The sequence below is a fragment of the Enoplosus armatus genome, chromosome 1 (assembly GCF_043641665.1).
Source record: "Enoplosus armatus isolate fEnoArm2 chromosome 1, fEnoArm2.hap1, whole genome shotgun sequence".
NCBI lineage: Eukaryota > Metazoa > Chordata > Actinopteri > Centrarchiformes > Enoplosidae > Enoplosus > Enoplosus armatus.
Genome location: NC_092180.1, coordinates 8,646,601 through 8,665,543, shown reverse-complemented (window position 1 = coordinate 8,665,543; position 18,943 = coordinate 8,646,601). Strand labels below are relative to the sequence as shown.

Sequence of the window (18,943 nt, the reverse complement as noted above, 5' to 3'; positions counted from 1 at the left end):
TGCTGATACCGAAACTGGCACTAATTACAAGTTTTTACAGTGTAAATAAAACCCAGGCCTCCAATTAGTCTAACTTGTTCGTTCTATTCAATAAATAGCCAACTTACTGCATGGGTGTTTGACATGCCTATGAGCAATCTGAGTCCCATCTATTTTTGTCACAGTTTCTGGGTGAGGGTGGGACTGCTTACAGAGTTGCCTTGTCGGACATAGCGGCTGACCTGAAATGGTTGTTTAGAACAGACTGATTTACTGAATTATCCAGGTAAATTTGCTATCAGCTGCTCATTCACTATTAATAATTGAATTAACAGATTGCACAGACAAGTTGCTTGGTTAAAATATGAGTAGTTTTGAGCTCATATTCTGTTGTGTTCATTCTGTTCAGCTATTATTTGATGCAGGATTTTTTAGAATTTTACACTAAATGGTTGTTGATCTGCAGATCAACAGAACTGATGTAGAACAGAAAGGGCTAACATGAAAACTAACATGAAATTATAAATTCATTGTAAACCTCTGTCTTCCCACAGTCATTCTTCTCATGGACCTGTATGAGATCAGAGGAGGCATACTGGATGTGATAGCAGAAGAAGCTGAGCACCAGGAGTTAAGCAGAGAGTCGACCACCATGGAGCCCTACAATGTGGTTTCAGACAGAGGAGGGAGGGCGACCCGAGATGTTTCCACCTTTCAGAGGTTCTCTGTCGATACCAACGAGTCCCTTCATTTTGAGCCCTGTGAGGACAGCCCTCCATCTCCCACTGGGGCAGAGGATGGACATGACGAAGATGACGTGTTTAAGGAAGGAGAAACCGAGGTGGGGAAACTAACACAGCTTTGACCCATGATGTTCGAATGAAACATTTAGTGATTTAAATCACTTTTATCAAGAGGATCTTGGTGAAAATGGCTGCATAAATACAGAACCAGCACCATTAGAAATGCAAGGGTTAATGGAAAAAATAAGCCCTTAAAATCCATTCATTTCCCTTAAAATGGCCATGGCATTACAGGACTGTGGACTAATCTATAATTTCAGATTTCTTTGTAGCTAATTCCCAGAAGATGGAGCTGTCTGCATGAAAGCTTTTTTTTTTTATCAAGCCACAGATATAAGCGGAAAATCCTGACAGCACAGGCTGAAAAATAGTATGTTACTGGTTTAAAATAAAAAGAGAAAGGGCAGAAGTATGACTTTCATCTGTTTTCAGAGTGAGATCATCATAATCAGGAATCGGTTGCAAGGGAAGGTTGCTGAGATGGAGAACTTTGCAGGTCATCTGGAGGAAATCTTTCTCACTGTGGAGGTAAATGTCACACTCAAAAGACTTTTAGTTTATTGAAACAGATTGTTGGAATGTGTTCTGACATTGAGTTATGGCTGTGTGAGCATTTGGGAATACTTATTTTTATTATTGTTTTGTTTTTGAACTGAAAGGCAGAAATAAAGTTCAGATGTAACTGGAAAGTCTATGTGTGACTCCCAGAGGGCCCGAACTCAAGATTCAAACACATCCATTTCATTCATTGCCTCCCTTGATCTGTCATCCTCCCCTCCATTTTCCTTTTCTTTCCATGTTTTATTTAATGCATGACAAATGTGTAAATCTCTAACTGCGCCACTATGATCATATGAACGTATGTACAGGAGAATTTTGGCCGTCAGGAGCAGCACTTGGAGCAGCACTACAATGACGTGCTACAGACGTTGTCTCAGCGATGTGACGAGAGGGCGGCTGGACTGGAGGAGGAGAAGAAAGGCAAGCTGGAGGCCCTGTACGGTCAGCTGCTGGCTTGTGGTCGGGCGATGGACGCCTCCAAGGAGCTCATTGAGGCGGCCCAGGAGATCTACCGCAGCCAAGACAAGAGGCTTTTCCTGAAGGTGTCCTGGCTTGTGTGTTTTTTCCAGTTGTATACATGATGATGAATGGCTCAAGTAGAGGATTTTCCTGTCATGGTATTGATGTATTGATTAGTATTTCTACATTTGTTGACTTTGTTGTTCAATTGCTTTCTTTGACCTTTATTGACAGACAGTTATGCCCACCATTAAAAGGTAATTATGACGCTGCTCAGTGAGTATGTCACATGGTGTGACACTGCAGTGTGATTTCAAAAGCCTAACCATTAATGGCCATTAAATCATTGATAATTGTGTGTCCAGGTGTTTTTGCCCCTAGTTTCAGACTAATATTATGTAAGTAGACACATTTTGACAGTAAATTCTTGGCCTTGGAAAAAGTAGTTTGACATAAAAATCCTAACTCAAGGTCCACTTACTAGCTTTTTGCAGAGCATTGAGACAGTTCAGTTTCCTTGAATTTGAGCAATTAAGCAAACTCCATCCACTGCAGAAGACCACAAAATGCTCCAGGATAAGCTAGTAAGTGGACCTTAAATACAGTTTGACTTATCGAAATGAATGGCATGACACAAGCTTTATGTTAAATCTTTGTACTCAGAGCTGTCTCTTTCTTCAACACTAGCATCGAGGAGTTTGCCAAAGAGGAGACAGACCTCACGTTGGCGACAAGTCTTGAGTTTAACACACCGCTTGCTGACCTGTCAGATGTCAAAACCATGATGGACTCCATCAACGTAGTTCCAGGTCTGATACACAAACCGTTCCTCCAGTTCACCTACCTGTAGTCTATAATATAGAGGAGTTAGTGGTGTGGTGGTTGCCCAGAGACCATTAATTAGAAATTTACTAGCTTTGTGTGTATAACAATTTTTATTGAGGTTGGCAACAGAGAGAGAATATGATGATTAGACCCCATCAATTTGAAGCAATCTTCATTAAACATAGACCCACATAGGAGATGGGACAGGATCCCCCAGAGTCTAGACGCTGGTAGTGGTGGAGTAAAGCCAGCAGGTGGATGTTGGAAACTATCAGTTGGATCTCCCTGAACATCCTGGAGGTGACAAAATTACAGGATTACAATGATATTTAAAGAACAGTATCTAAGGACCGATTTGACTTAAGGAACACGGGCCGAAAGATCATAAAGAAATAAAGGCAAAATTAGCTTTTCATCAGTGTATTATACTCTTTCATATTTTAATCAGTCATTTTTAATCAACTGTTCTGTTTGTGTTTAGGCAGGAAGGAATATTAAATTAAATACAGATAAGAATTATAATAAATAAAAGCACATAGTTGTCAGTGTTGAGCTGAAACTAGCTGTGATTAACTATTGCTTTTTATAAAACTGCTCCTGTACTGTCATCCTAGCGCTTTTGATGGCATGACTTAATAACAAAACCGGGTTAATAATGTTTCTCCAATGTAAAAACAGCTCCATCTGCCCCAGTAATCAACCCCCAGATGCCCAACTCTGCCACCCAGACGTCCCTGCGTGTGTGTTGGAGCTTGTTCTCCGACGACACGGTGGAGTACTATGAGCTTTACTACAGACCAGTGCTGGAGGACACACCAGCAGACAGCACCTGTGCACCACATGGTATAACACGGAGACACTGACTGCAGATTAACATTGCATGATAACACCATCTACTGTTGAAACAGTATCTACTGATGTGGGAATCTTCTGATTTTCTCTGAAGGATATGGTGACTTTCTTTCAGCACAGCCAAAATTAAATCTGTGCTCGCTTTTCAGTAAGCAAGGTGAAAGTGAAGGAGACCCACTGCACTGTGACAGATCTGCTGCCCAACGCTCAGTATGAACTGTGGGTGACGGCTACCAACACCACAGGGATCAGCCCAGCAAGCGAGAAGGCCTTATACATGACAGGTAAATAAATGTCCCACTCCTACATTACATGAGGCGTCATTAAACTTGTGACAGTCTAAATAATTGCTCAGTTGTCTTAGGATGTCCCCTAAAATCACTTTCAGGTTCTTTTTTTTCTATTTTGTTATAGCTCCAGCCTGACATGATTGATGTCAGAGAGAATAAAGTCTAAATTGTTGATTCGTCTCTCCCTAGTGCCGTCACCTCCAGTGATCAAGCAGAGGGAGTGTTCGAGCTGTCCAGAGGCGGCTCTGATCCGTTGGGAGTCAGGAAACACCAACCCTGTAGACTCGTACACTGTGGAGCTCAGTGAGATGGCTACGGATGGCACACAGAGCGGAGTCACAGAGTAAGAACTGTGTTATTAACAGCAAGATTTAATTGTGCTTTCCTTGAATTGTGCCATGATCTGAGTTCACACACAAAGATATAATGGCTCAGTTAAAGCAGAAATGCTGCAGTGGACGTGCAGAGCTTCAAAGATGATGCACCCCATGATATTTGTCTTCACTGGCCTGTCCTTAAATTTAAGGCTTTTGCTTTAAAACATCCATAAACAAGCCTGTGTTAGTGCTTGCCTGGGATTTTTGAGGTCCCATGGTTATAGAGCTGCTGAATCAAGACACACTCTGTCCTAGAAAATCTATTCTTAGCTTCAGCTCCTGCAGCACTGTTAGCCTCAGCTAGAATACTGTCCTCGCATGTGGGGTCATTTCCATTTTTCATCTGGTCACTTCAGACAACAGTCAAACCATGTATTTAAATAGCCTGTGTATTTTTACATAGATGAGCCTAAACTGTATTAACTCAACAGGGTGCATGGTCCAAATATGACAAGGTTCCTAGTTAAGCACCCCATTTGTCCACCTAGTGTTTCAGACATTGTGAGACAAGATGTTATTTCAAGTGTAAAGCCTTGTTATTTCACTACTATGGTATGGAAATACAGGCCAATCCATTAAGTTGTCATCACCGTGCATTTCATATGTTTAAAAAGGAAGTGATATCAGCCTCATTGGTTAAATCCCCAGGTCTATAGTAGCCGTGCCCACCTGTCAGTGTCTGATCCAGCTGCAGACAGGACGGCGTTACCTCATCTCTGTGAAAGCAGTCAACATCGGCGGGCCCAGCGACAGGAGTGACGTCATTACTGTCTCCACAACAGGTGAGAAGCATCATGGATCAGCCTGCTCGTGGTACTTTTGGCCAGTGGTGGAAGAAGTATTCAGATTATTTACTTAAGTAAGTAGCAATACTGATTTATAAAAATATCCCATTACAAGTAAAAGTCTTTCACTCAAAATTTTACTCAAGTAGAAGTACGCAAGAATTACCAATAAAATGTACCCAAAGTATCAACCGTAAAAGTACTCATGAAAAATATCCTGTTATTTTATTGGATCATTATTACTGATGCATTAACACAAGGGTTCCCAGCCTTTTTTGTTTGACCCCATAATTTCCCACAACTGTAACTATTAGATTCATCTCACGAACCCTTGTGTGGGTCCAGATTCTCAGACTGGGAACCACTGCATTAACATGCAAGTGGTCAAGGCCTGGCTAATTTTAACTGCTTCATATTTTGTTGGGTACTTGCATTTCTAACAATGCATCTTATTGAATGTACTGATCATATTTTTTATGTTTAAACTGAAAAGAAAAAGTTAAATAATAATAGTGGGGTAGAAGTACAAAGTAGCTTCAAATGTATAAAACACTCAAGTGCCTTCAGTAAATGTGCTTTCCATCACTCATTGCTCATTTATATGATGACTAAAGTGTGTTTACCTGTGCAGGTACATTCTTCTATCTCCTGGAGGACAGTGCCCATCCTTGCCTGTCCATCTCTGAAGATGGCTTCACCATGTTTTATGGAGATGAGGAGCTCCCAATTAGCGCTATGGCCTCAGATGATAACACCTTTACCAGGTAAAGTATACAGTGGCTACTTGTGTGACAGAAATTATTACCCTTTGAGTGTGGATACATGTAAAATAAGAGTGCGTGTGTGTTCACAGATGTGTAGCTGTCCTGGGTGATCTGATTCCAGTGCGAGGCAGGCATTACTGGGAAGTTGAGGTGGATGATGGGACGGAGTTTAGGATCGGAGTTGCATACGAGGACACCGAGAGGAACTCGTACCTCGGAGCCAACAATACCTCCTGGTGTATGAGACACATTCTCACTCCATTCAGGTAACAGTGCACCAGCTCTGTTAAAAAAGCATCACTGTGGATATTATTCTTCTGCTTAAAGTCTCAGAGACCCCAGCTGTAAAACATAAATACAGTTGTTTTTCATATGCTCTCTGTCTGTGATTGGTGTTGACAGTACTATTTGTTAGTCCTCCCAAATAAGTCTATTCTGTTATTGGAGTTTTATACTGGCTTTCATTTTCACAGGACTACACAGACCACATAGATGCAGATTTTTCAGACAATCTGATCCTCTGAGGGACTACTACTGCAGTTCATGGAAACTGGGCCAAGGCTATATTTTTAGCCACCAGAAATTTTCCTTTCCTAAGCAAAAAAATTGTGCATCTGCTCTATGCCCAAACTAAGCCCATTGAAGGTAGAAGAGCCCACAGTTGAATGTTACTTTATAAGTGTTGCTATGGCAACTCTTCTTGGAACAAAGCAGGACAGTTGAATTGTCACAGTTAGCAGATCACACAAGCCCCTGAATGTGGTTTCCATTGTGGGCATCTTCTTGGGGATTCTGCCTACGCGCAATTTACAATCACATTTCTCATTTTCTTTAATCCGCAATTTGAAATCCTGCTGTTGGCTCATGATGCAGCATCTGCTTTACTAATGGCTGACAGAGTGGGAAAATGATCCCAAACAGGAGAGAAAAAGCTTTATATTCAGAACTTCTTTGCCATCCACAATTTTAATGTTGCTCTTTTCCTTTTCTTTAGGCATAAATATGAGTTTCTACACAGTGGTTGGAGTCCTGACCTGAGGATTACAGTGAACCCAGTGCGGATAGGAGTGGCGTTGGACTATGAGAGGGGAACTCTGTCCTTCTTTAATGTGGATCTGGAACAACACCTTCACACCTTCCACTGTCACTTTCGAAATTACGTCCACCCCTGCTTTGGCCTGGATAACCCAGGAGCTCTTACTGTGCACAACGCCATAGAGGCTCCTGAGTACACATTCATCTGACCCCAGCGACTAGATCTACTAAAATAAAAGTTAAAAAAGTGAAATAACTGTTTTTAATACTTACCAAAGTTGTGGGTGACATCCCTAGAAAACCCTAACATTGTTAACACTGAAATGAATAAAACCCATCTGCTGACCTTCCTCAGCAGTGTGGGATCTAAAGACAATAAGGGGTTTTCAGATGTTTTTATTATAGTATTCCATGGGAACAGGCATACACCATTTTCCAAGATAAGAAAAAGTTTCACTGAATTTTACAATATGTATTTATACCATCAGCAACTGCAGCAGACCAAGTGTTTAAATTCAAAAAAGGAAATAAGGGGCTTGTTTTTGATTAACAAAAGATGCTTTGAAAAATGAAATAAGTGTTAAGAAAAAAAAGAAATCCACTTGTTTTTATACAATTGTATTCACATAAAGGAAAAATCCACCCTGAATACTTTCACACTGTTAAAATTTGCTGTTTTGTTTAATAGTGGTATATATTGTTTAACAGAAAGTTTCTGACATTTAAGAGATTGTTAAGTGCACGTTTTAGAGTCAGACCCTTAGAGTAAAAAAATAAAAATAAAACAAGGGAGAAAAACACTGTAGAAAAGGTTTGTATTTTCTAAAATCATATCCTCGTAGCCGCAAGATGTGCTGCATTTTAAGTCACGTGGCTACAAACATATGCACAATTAACTAGTTGGCAGGCTATCTATATTTACATTTGCTATAAAGGTGGGCATAAAGTGACTAAAACCCAACAGGTTCCCACCTATAGTGAGAAGTTATAGAAAAACATACTGGGAGATGCATGAACAAACTAACTGAAACAGAAGTACACAAAACAAAACCTACACCAGGACATGAAAATATAAACCTTTTGTTTAGGAGAGCACCAAACATCAAAAACAAGCCTGCTTACTACTAATCTTCTGTACTTTGCACTGCTGCTATATGAAGACAACCCGACAGTCAGATTTTTTTATTTTTAAAAGTGCCTATCGGATATGAATGGAAAACCATGCCTACTTGGATAGAGGGAAAAAATGTCAAACAAAAGCATTTAACATTTTGCTTGGAAAGCGGTCAGCAATAACGGATTCATTCTTTGTAGTAAATTGGGTAAAACATGGCAAAACTCTGGTGTAGTCCTAAAACAGTGTATGATAATGCAAGGGTGGATTTTTCCTTTTATGGGGTTTGAGGTTGAAAATTGTGATGATATACTGAATGTAGACTTTGGGTCTGTGGGTATCCTGGGCAGTGGGGATGGGGCAGGGGTTAAGAGTTATCGGTCTTACTGCTGCGTGTCCTCTCCTCCTCTTCATCGGAGGAATCTCCTCCATAGGGCACTAACCCTGATGCGTCTTCGTCCACTTTAGACCTCTTCTCGCACACCTCCTCTTGAACACCTGTAAGGGCACAACAAAAACAGAGACAGAGAAAAGTAGAAAGGGGGGGGGGGGGACAAAGAGAGAACAAAACAAAAAGAAACCCATTGAGGAGCCCCAAGTTAGCGATGGTTTTTGAGTTCGTTTGATCCACAGCCAGAGGAGGGAAGATATCAAATGAAACGGCAGCAGAGCACACATCCATAACAGGCAGGTCCGGGGACACATGTTGAGAGAGAAAACAAGGGAAAGACAAAAAACATATACAAGAAGAACATGTTAGTGGGTTCTACCAGTGGAGAGATTCACACAGGTCTCCACTCCTCCCCGTTCCTCCATGGGGGGAGATGCCATTTCATGCAACAGACAACTCTACAAAAGAAATGTCTGAGTACTCAGGCTCTCAGAATATTAGGAAATAAAGAAATGCATACCCAATGGTGCGGCGCTGACAGGCAGACTGGCTGGATCTTCTGTCACCGCGTCTCTCTGCCTTTTGCGTGCAACAGGAGCCGGAGCCACAAAGAGAGGTGGAGGCGGAGGCATCAGAATCCTAAAGAGAGAAAAACATCAATATCTACACCACACAAGATTCATGAAGAATAACATGCAATAGAAATGACATCTATCAACAGACCTTTCTACTACTTTCTCCTCTCCAACACTGGAGGCAGGAAGGTCAGAATCCTGATGAGCAGGGCCCTCTGGAGAGCTGCTGGTAGGCTAAACAGAAAAGTACAAAACATTTAACACAATTAAAAACTTCAACATGTAAAGAAAAGATCTGATCCATAAGAAAAGCATTTGTTAGCATGTGAAAACCTTTTCAAATCCTTAGGGCTAAAAATAAACCAGATTGTTTTTCATTTGAAGAAAAAAAAAGTCACAAATTAATTTAAAATTTCAGGAGAAAACTGGAACATATAAACCAAAATCTAGGTGTGAACTAGTTTGAGTTTATTGTATATATATTCCTTTAAAACAAAATGTTTTGCCCCTTGTGTGTCATCCTGCATCATATGTAGACAGGCAGTATGTCAGCAAAGGCTACATTAACAAGCAAGATTAGAAATATTCTAAAAAGCCATAATTTAGGTGATTTTAAACATTTAAAAGATGAGTCATGACTAGAGAAAGATGAATTTGACAGAGCCTTAAGTGCTTGCGAGGGTTGATTGTTAATGTTGGGAACTAAAACTTCTCCATTATCTATGAATGATGAAGACCACACAATTAAACTGTCAGCAGTAACTCAAACAGAATGATTGAGAACTCAAAATTATTGAGTGACAAATATGTTAATGTTAAATTGTGATATGTGCAGGTGTTACTCTTCAGCTAACCTGTCCTTCCTTAGCCCCCTCCTGGAAATGACGTTTGGGACTTCCTGAGTCAGGGGGGGTGTTTAGAGATCCTTCAGGCTCCACCTTCTCCTTGCTGCCAGGATCCTTAAGTAGAGCAAAACCAAAACATACACACAGATGCTGAAGCAGGATTTAAAAAAATCCAACTAAAAACTCCTCAATGTATCCGGATAACATTATAATATGGATTAGTACATAAACAATGACCCCACAACCTTTTAACCTGGAGTTTAATGAAGCTTTTAATGTGTGTGTGCAGATTTTAACTGGAGCTGAAATTTGAAACTGGTCAATCTCTTACATAATTGACTAAATAATGCCAACCCTTTGCTGGTTACCGTTTGTAAAACATGATTTTACCTGATTAGCTAGCTTTATATCATAAAATGAGTATTTGGGGTATCTTGGTAGCTGATCAGATCGAGATAAAAGGCTATATTACATGCTAGAAGTATTTTTAGCATTTTACAGTCTAAATCAAATGGACAAAATAACTAAAACATGAATGCTGAAATCAATAATTAGTGGCAGACTTTGGTAATGTACCTGGACGAGATAGGGATGCGGTTTCCTAGGACACACCGGATACTGAACCATTGCCTGAGAAGATGGAGGGTTTGTCGACATGTTAGAATGACTTGGGGGACCATTTGCATTACTCCAATAACCACCGGCTCCTGGGTACGCTGAATAGCCGCCAGCATACCCATTTGCTGGGTAGTTATACCAGGACCCCTGGTTAGAGTAATTGCTATTAGGTGGAAATCCATGTGCTGCGTATGCTGAAATGAAAGTATAGAACGTGGAGTTAATAGCATATATCACAAGAATCAATAACGGTGTTTTGACAACTGTGACCTACTATTTCAACCTATTGTTGAGCCACTAAAGACGTCAAGGGAGGATTAATTACCACAAGAAGAATGCAAGCAGCTAGTACCTGATATTTGGTCACCCTGTTGGAATTAGTTTCAAGGCGTAAAAGAATACTCACGTTGTGTTGAGCCTGTGGCTGTGTACATCGACACCATACGGGCATGTTCAGCTCTCACCTGGAGAATAGGAGAAAACAAAAACTATGTAAGGAGCTAGACAACAATCCACAAAGGCTGTGTTGATTTATTTTCAACAGTTGCGTTGCATTGTGGGTAGGTGCAGAGCACGTAAAACCTATCTCTGGAGATCAGGTGGTTCACACTACCACTTTCACTTTAGGAGGTGGGTATCAGTGAAAACCATATGCTTTAATGGTTTCACCTTCTTAAACCTCCCATCATTTAATTAAACTCCACAACCTTATCTGTGGTGACAATATCATATACTTACAGTTTCCAGCAGACTCTCAGTGAGTTTCTTCGCTGCCTCCAAACCAGTTGAATTTGGGTGGCTGTAATACACATTGTTAAAGATGATGAAACAGACTCAGAACAGAACTAACAGAGCAAATAGAAGGTTTTAGCATTCATATGCAAGCAGAGCTGGCTGTTTCAGTCACAAATTAACCAAAAACAAAACCATACAACGTGGATTTAAATTTGGATTGACTTAATTCAGACAAATAACTTCTTTGCACCAAGCATGTCAAGTCATATCCTGTTATGATTCAGGAACAACAAATGTGCATATTTAATCCATTGCCTACTTTTCCAGTCTGTCAGCTTAAACAGTTAGGCTTATAGTGCTACCAGCACAACCACACAAGAAAGTTGAATTACAAACTGAAAAGGGAACTGAAGAAGTTTGCCAGAGGTGAGCATTTGGAATGAACATACCTGATGTAGACATAAAGAGGCTCAAAAGACTCCCGTTTAGATGCTTGTTCAATGTACCCAGAAGTTTTTCCCCTGAGAAAGACTCGAGCCCCCGTCTCAGTCTGGATGTGACTCAGGTACGAACCTCCTGGACCCTCAACCTTTTCATTCACGTTGAACGAGGGCAATGCCTGGTCCAGACCCACAAAAATCTTTGTGTGCACAAAACTCTGAGGATAACGGAATATTTTTTAGTCATAATTATGTCCTACACATCAAGTTGTTTATTTACATCTAAAATAAGAGGTAAAACAGCTTTGTAAGCAGATGCAGTAATCCAAGGCTTTTCCCTGTAGACCACAGATGTTCTGTCTGCTACTTAATTTGGGAGGTGAGTATCAGTGAAGGCAACATGGTCTTCATTTGCCTCACTTTCTTTACCTCCGTTTGTAAAATCCTCACTCTGACACAATGAGAAGCCACAGACAATGTATATTCAAACACACAAGTCATGAGCAGCATAATGAATTCTATACAAAATAATCCAATTATCTCCTGTGCCAATGTTACGCATCCAATTAATGACTTTATCCATGTTGCTACCTCATGTGCCTGGGGGTACTGTCTGCTAGCCATCTTTATAGGCTAAAGATGTCAAAAATACATTTTCATATATTTTCTACCACTTTTTTTGGTAACATGTTTAAGACTTTGAGGATCTTTCATTTCAGGATAAAAACTAAAAATGTGGTCATTGATTTTGGGCCAACATAGCAAACTCTCATCTAAATCAGTTCTATGAAGCTAACTAGCTCTATCAACACAGAATACACTTATTTATTGTGAATGGACACAATGACAAAAATTGCAACTACTGAGCACAGTATACAGCTGATTTGTCTGTCACTGTTAAACATGGCAAAGATATATAGAAACAAAGTCAGATGACTGCTTACAATGTAAAGAGAAGTAGTGATTGAACTAAATAATTCACTGGTAGTTTAAGTCTGGGTATGAAAGACATGCCTGACGTAAATCCCTCCTAGATGGCGCAGTGCAAATATTTATGACATGGTAACATAGTAATGAATCCCCTGGACATTAAAGATGTTTCATCACCATCTGTAGTGGGGTGAACTTCAACATTGACATCACTTCTGCCTACCCCTGAATGAGGAGCTGCGGGCCGATGTCCCTGGCCTGGCACTGAGTTGGTGTTGGGCATCCGTGGCACAGGTGTGGGAATGACGGGGCGAGGAGGCTGAGGGTAGAGTGTGAGTGGAGGCATTACAGGCACCTGTTGTCCTCCAGAAGCTGCCGAGGCCCTCAACACGTTTTCAGAGATGATCTCCTTTATCCTAATAACAGCCTCTGATATTGCAGAAAAGTCAACAATGTTTGGATTATCAACCATATTCAATCCCGTGCGACAAAGAAAAGGTTTCAGAATGGTTACGACATTACTGAATGACATTACAGACAATGCAAGACTCTGCATATTGAGCAGATTTGCTACTTACTATTAACCTGATCTTGGTTCTTTCCCTGGACGTGCAAATACAACGGTCTTTGTCTAAAAGAAAGCAAAGATGTGTAGGGAAGCAATTATTGAATAGCTTGCAACAACTGGTCAAAAATACATATATTTTTTTTAACTGGATCAAATAAATACCATATACCTAGGTCTACCAAGTTAGCCACTCTTATCAGAATGACGTGAAACTTAAATATATCAAATATTTCTTTGACAGGAACAAGATCATATCTTAGTTAGTGATGCCCGGAGCTGATACCAAGGATAGGTGTGCCAAAGAGTCATAGACAAACAGTTTTCAATGTGTAAGATACATATTCAATCAACATTTAGGTAAATATAAATATAAATGTAAAGTATTAAAGGACTTGGATTGGGAAAACTTGATCAGGACATCTATAGTTTTGATACATACCCTGCTTTACCCTTGTCCACTTCAGCCATGTAATGACCTTTTGTTGAGATGACTGCTCCGCTAAACTGTCGGATCTGAAAAATAGGAAATTTGACATAAGATGGATTTTTAGAAAACATGTTTACATGTTTAAGACTTTTCTTAAACTGTCTTAACTAGTGTGTGGTGTGAAAAAAGTAACACTGCCGTGGCCACTTTCCACTTACCTCCTCCTGTGTCTTGCCTTTAGTAAGAAGGTCCCTGCTATTTAGGGGTACATCATTTATGTCGACCTCTGTGACCACCATCTCTTCTGTAGTGGTAGGCACAGGCACACTTGGAGGGGTCTAAAAGACAAGTGAAATGACAAGGAAAACTGTAAGCTCTCTAAAGACTGCATAAACAAGACATATTATACAGTGATTTGCTACAGCTTTTTAAATCATGTGCACCTTTGCAAGTAACGGTGGAGGAGTCAACAGCTTTCCTTTTGCCATTAACATGGCATTTATTTTAGCAGCCATGGCCGCAGCCATTTCAACTCCTCCCTGAGGCGCTGGCTGCTCTCCTTGTGATGGCTGGGAAACTGTGCTGTTTGAACCAGCGGCGCTGACGACTCCCGATAAAGAGACAGGGTGGGCTGCATTTTCACTACTCCTCTGCTGCCTTACATCTACATTCTGTTTCGGTTGAGCTGGCTGATCCCAGCGGCTGGTTAGGCACCTGGGATTAAAAGAGAACAAAAACAAACAAAATATTTAATGAGCATAACAATTCACTTTTACTACACCATTTTATCAAGAAAAAATGCATACATTTGACTTGCCATTTTAATCTCTAAGATAGTCTGTTGGATCTTAGATGAGCGGCGAAACATCAAGATTAAAATTGAGACTTCAGTGCCTTTAACTAAATACTTCAAATGGTAACAATTATGTTACCTAGATAACAGAGTCATCACATCAGAAACCGGCAAGGCTTGTTAACTGTGGTTTTGAAAATGAAGGAGGGGCTCGGGGAACATATTATAGCACCCTGCATTCTTTGTAAGTCCCTGTATCGTAGTCTAAACATACTTATACACATTGATGTTCCAAAAAAAAAAAAAAAAAAAATCAGAAACCCTTGATGGAGCATGTTCAATAACGTTATTTCAAACGACACGGGGATCGTTTGTGCATAACGTTCGTATACTCCATTAAAAGATATGTTATCTTATAGATAAATGGAAGTTTTGAAAGGTCTTTCGTTGATAAAGCATTTATTTATCGTCTTTATAATGAAGCTAACAACACCGTTTGTATTTCGTGCCGCGCTTAGGTAAATGTTTGTCAGCTAAGCTAACAGCAGCAAAAGTTAGCTAGCGTTAACTGGCACTTAAGCTACTGCAGGGCTAGCTAACTAACTTAGCAAGGTACGATACTGTTTTTGGACGTTCGTATTAACAACATATACAATTAAGACTTGGATGAATGTGGTATTAACGTAATTTGATATCATACATTCATGTCAGCCGCCTGGTGTTGACTTTTAAACGCACAAATGATAACTCGTAAGCTAACAGTCATTAGCAGGCCATGAACATGTAAGCTAGGGGACGGTAAAGCTAACCACTGTAGCTAATGTTAGCTTAGCTGGCTAGCTTACTGTTCGGCTCGTGTTAGCTCATAACGTTACTAGAGTTACCGAATTTATTTACAACGAACAAACTAAACGGAAACTTACGGTGTTTGTCCAGTCAGTCCCGAAGACATAGCACCACTTCACTAATTCTGCAGTAAAATTAAAACAGTTTCTAATATGGTTGACGATGAACGACGGTAGCCATCGGTCTGCTCTCTATGGCGCCGGCGATTTTTTTCTGACGGACCTGGCGGAAGTTGAGCTATTTCCATGTTATGTAACCCAACACTATCTGATCAACACATTTCAAGCAAGCACTGAAATGTATAAAAACCAAACAATTAATTTGTGATTAGACCTATGGTGCTTTTTCTTTTATATGCTATTTTCAGTATTGTACTTTGTAAACAACTTGATATTGTAGTGGCCAGATTGTTTTCCGAATAAAGGTAAAGTTAAAAAAAACAAAAAAAAACCTAACACTATCTGGAAGAGTCTAACAGGCAATTCATAAACATTATAATTGAACATCCTTAGAAAAGAAAGGTCACCTATTTTAGAGAACATAAATCACATATTGTTTTAACTTCATACAGGATTTACAGCCAAGCTATTGAAAATATAAGTGTAGAAAAATCCCATAAATTATTTTCAGGAGTACCATGACCAGATTAACTTGCTAGGGGGCCATGGGGCAAAACTGAGTTGCTGGGCGCTAAAGGTACAGTTACATTACACTTCCGCCCTATCAGTATTCGCTTAGTCTCCTATTCACTTTACCTGAAGACCACACAACAGAACAGTTGAATTTAAGCATGTGTTTCCTGTTCTGTGCAATCTCCAGCCAGCTCCCACAGACTCACAGACTCAAATTCACCTTTGTTCAACTTTTTGGTTTGGTTTTGTTCATTGACAACATTCTAATATATTTATAAAAATATGATAACATAAAATAAAAAATAATGCAGCCCCCTCATTCATTTCTTGATTTTCTGCATTTTCAAATAATGTTAAACGGAGATAAAATACATATCATCCAACAAACAGTCTGTTTGCTCGAATAGTATAGCATAAAGTGTGCATAATAAATGAACAAACAGTACATATCTATGTATATACAAAATAGACTGGAAATTAACTATTTGTATTAATCTGTATTAAAGAGGAGAGAGACTGGCCTCATAAGAAAAGTGAAAGTTTGTGTTGTTTGCTCAAATGTGTAAGACGACCTACTGTCTATGCTGACAAGGACCTCTAGCAGCAATGTGAATTATTGACTCTGTCAAGAACAAAGGTGGAAGCTGAATGACGGCTTCTTTAGAAATGTAAAACCTTGAAGGGAGGAGGTTTGGGGTGGATAGATGGGTCAACAAAGTGATTTAGACATAGGAGACCATTGTTTATTTCCCATTTCCTACCAACAGCCAACATTGTCTTCTTTTAACCATGAGCACAAATGTTTCCTAACCTTAACCAAGTCATTTTTTAAAACCAAACCATGATCTTTCCCTAACCCCAAATGGTTTTCATGCCAAGCCTTGAAGCGAGAATATGTAACACTGGAAAGAAGAACACATTCCTCATCTTCCACAAATGGAAAGTTGAATTCATAAGCAATAAAACACACCCATGATCAATTCAATACACTCAGGGGTTTTAGCTGCTACAGCCTTACTCGGTCTGGTATGACCAGTAGATTATGGTGGCTAATGTTAGCCAACGTTAGCAAACTTAAGGCCAATATTGCTGTATGGCGCACTTTACTGAGTCACTTCGCTGACTTCATGACTTGTTTCCACTTGTGCTACTATTACATTAGTTTAGCATTTTAGCTAAATGAAAAAGAATAGTTTAGGCACAGTGACCAAAGTTACATAGTCTCGCTTTAACCATATGTGGCAGAACAAAACAAATGTTACTGTCATTTGTAACGGTCTGTATGCTTTACTGTGTTCTTAAAAAAATGTTTTGAATATTTCTAAATGATGAATGAAGACTGACCTGGAGGAGATGAGTGAGGCTGTTCCTACAACTTGTTCGTAGTTGAGATCTGGTATTCTACCACTCAGTGTTGAAAATTGACAGATTTGTTTGATGTGCCATCTCAGTGAAATACAAAATGAGTTTCACTTTGTTTTCTACAGTCCATTTTAAAGTCGGTGCAGTAGATCTACAAGCCAGGGTCTCAGCAAGTCACCATGTAGTTTGAGATGTATCTTTTGCCAAATCTTGTTTAAAGTAAAACAAGTAACTTAAAGAGGTAGTTTGACAGCTACACAGACGCAGTGCAAATATTCAATACATTTAAAAGGCATATTGGAGGCTAATAAAGGATGAGTGAAAAAAGACAGAAGAAGATGACACAAGTAAGAGGACAGACTTGCAGAATCATTGCAGGAAATAGACTGCAAACTTATAATTGACATTATTTTATTTTTCATTGAATAGTTTCTAATTTTTTTCCGTGCCTTCAGACCAAGATGTGAATCAGAAGGAACAAAGAAATCCCCTGATTGAGTGTACAATTCTGTCATAAGAGAGAAACAAAGATAACCGTGGTCAATACATCTTATTAACCATCATTTGCTTAGCTGTTATGGCATTTATATACTGTTTAAAGAGGAAATATTCTTAATAAGCAACAATCTTTAACATATATTAGTATCCTAATCTGAAACCAGCCTTGAACAAAAAGCTGTTCCCTGGGTCTGTGCATAAGGATGTTGGACAAGTGGCCAAAATAGAATGATGTTTGATCAGAAATCAATGCAAGCTGGCCTCTAGGAGACTGCTTAAAGACAGTGATAGACAACTCTGCGATCCACATCCTTCTTAACCATTTAGTTCTCTGTATACATGCTCTGTGTGACCATCCAATTCACAGGTATTCAGATAGCTATAATGGTTGATCTCATTTGCTGCAAATCCAGTGTAAAATTCATTGTCTATAAAAATATTGAGATTTACTTGAACATAACCTTCTGACTATGTTATAATAAAAACTCCAGATGTCCGTTGCAGTTGCACAGTGGGATGTACTGTATAAATATTGTATAAAATAAGGCAGTCTTTTCAGTAGGATAAACCAGATACAAAAATTTCTGGGAGAAAAAATTTTCAAGTCCAAAATGTTTTCACATATTTCTGCTGTTGTCAAATGTCAAGCGGTTTACAGCATTAAACCAAGAGTAAGGGATTGTTGCAACAATGAATACACCCACGCACCCACACCTACAACCCAAACACGCCCACGCACGCACGCACACACACATACACACGCACACATGCACGCACACACACACACACACGCACACGCACACGCACACGCACACGCACACGCACACACACACACACACACTCCTGATGATCAACAATAACAGCTTATTCTACAATGCAACATCCCATCCCTGGACAAATCACTGAGACGTAGACATTTCTAATATTGTTTACAGTGCAATACAAAAGTGTTCATTCAAACTGGTACTGTACTTTTGATAAGAAAATAAAAATGTTTAATATGGTAATGCTTCATATGAATAATAATTGTGAATTTTTGAGAGTTATAGTAGTATTTCTCTTCATCAGCTTTGGCTTTTCTCTCTCTTTTTGAACTTCATTTTGTTCTTATTTATCAACTAATTCATTTATGAATTTTAATATAGAAAATATGGAACATCTAAGAAAAATTAACATACCAAATCATCTGTAATTAGTTACCTATGATCATGATGTTGAGGTGTTTGTCTCTCAGCAGTGGTCTAAAGTAAAGATCCACTCCCTGACCCCAAAAGAACCCCCCCCACCCCCCGACATGTCTCTTATGACAGCTATGTGTCAACTTGGATGTGTTTCTGAAGGACACATGAATATATTGCCAAAAACAAAAAAAAACAAAACAAAACAAAAAAGCAGTGGAGTGTTCTTTCATGGTGTGGCCTCCAGGGGCAGAGGGTGCA

The 18,943-nt window shown here is 39.5% G+C and overlaps 2 protein-coding genes across 2 annotated transcripts; one reads left to right on the top strand and one right to left on the bottom strand.

Annotated features, from left to right (window-relative positions):
* The first annotated feature begins 544 nt into the window (after window positions 1-544).
* LOC139288027 (fibronectin type III and SPRY domain-containing protein 2) lies at window positions 545-6,952 on the top strand. Its single transcript, XM_070909267.1, has 12 exons — window positions 545-820; window positions 1,215-1,310; window positions 1,652-1,885; window positions 2,037-2,059; window positions 2,490-2,611; window positions 3,306-3,470; window positions 3,629-3,763; window positions 3,959-4,112; window positions 4,795-4,928; window positions 5,563-5,695; window positions 5,785-5,961; window positions 6,690-6,952. The coding sequence occupies exons 1-12, from the start codon at window positions 545-547 to the stop codon at window positions 6,937-6,939; spliced, it is 1,899 nt and encodes a 632-aa protein (XP_070765368.1). The 3' UTR covers window positions 6,940-6,952.
* A 159-nt stretch (window positions 6,953-7,111) lies between these two features.
* LOC139284944 (KH homology domain-containing protein 4-like) lies at window positions 7,112-15,224 on the bottom strand. Its single transcript, XM_070905333.1, has 14 exons — window positions 15,090-15,224; window positions 13,817-14,087; window positions 13,592-13,711; window positions 13,386-13,459; window positions 12,957-13,009; window positions 12,602-12,807; window positions 11,458-11,666; window positions 11,012-11,072; window positions 10,680-10,737; window positions 10,232-10,467; window positions 9,665-9,769; window positions 8,959-9,044; window positions 8,756-8,874; window positions 7,112-8,342 (listed from the first exon to the last, which is right to left on the bottom strand). The coding sequence occupies exons 1-14, from the start codon at window positions 15,116-15,118 to the stop codon at window positions 8,212-8,214; spliced, it is 1,758 nt and encodes a 585-aa protein (XP_070761434.1). The 5' UTR covers window positions 15,119-15,224; the 3' UTR covers window positions 7,112-8,211.
* Between the last annotated feature and the right edge of the window lie 3,719 nt (window positions 15,225-18,943).

What these genes read in the sequence shown, in the direction of transcription:
- LOC139288027 (XM_070909267.1), top strand. Translation starts at nt 545, where the DNA reads ATGGACCTGTATGAGATCAGAGGAGGCATACTGGATGTGATAGCAGAA. An exon ending in TTAAGGAAGGAGAAACCGAG is followed by an intron (nt 821 to 1,214) that starts GTGGGGAAACTA and finishes ATCTGTTTTCAG; the next exon opens with AGTGAGATCATCATAATCAG. An exon ending in GAAGGCCTTATACATGACAG is followed by an intron (nt 3,764 to 3,958) that starts GTAAATAAATGT and finishes GTCTCTCCCTAG; the next exon opens with TGCCGTCACCTCCAGTGATC.
- LOC139284944 (XM_070905333.1), bottom strand. Translation starts at nt 15,118, where the DNA reads ATGTCTTCGGGACTGACTGGACAAACACC. An exon ending in CCGCAGCTCCTCATTCAGGG is followed by an intron (nt 11,667 to 12,601) that starts GTAGGCAGAAGT and finishes CGTTATCCTCAG; the next exon opens with AGTTTTGTGCACACAAAGAT. An exon ending in CTGAGAGTCTGCTGGAAACT is followed by an intron (nt 10,738 to 11,011) that starts GTAAGTATATGA and finishes CCTATTCTCCAG; the next exon opens with GTGAGAGCTGAACATGCCCG.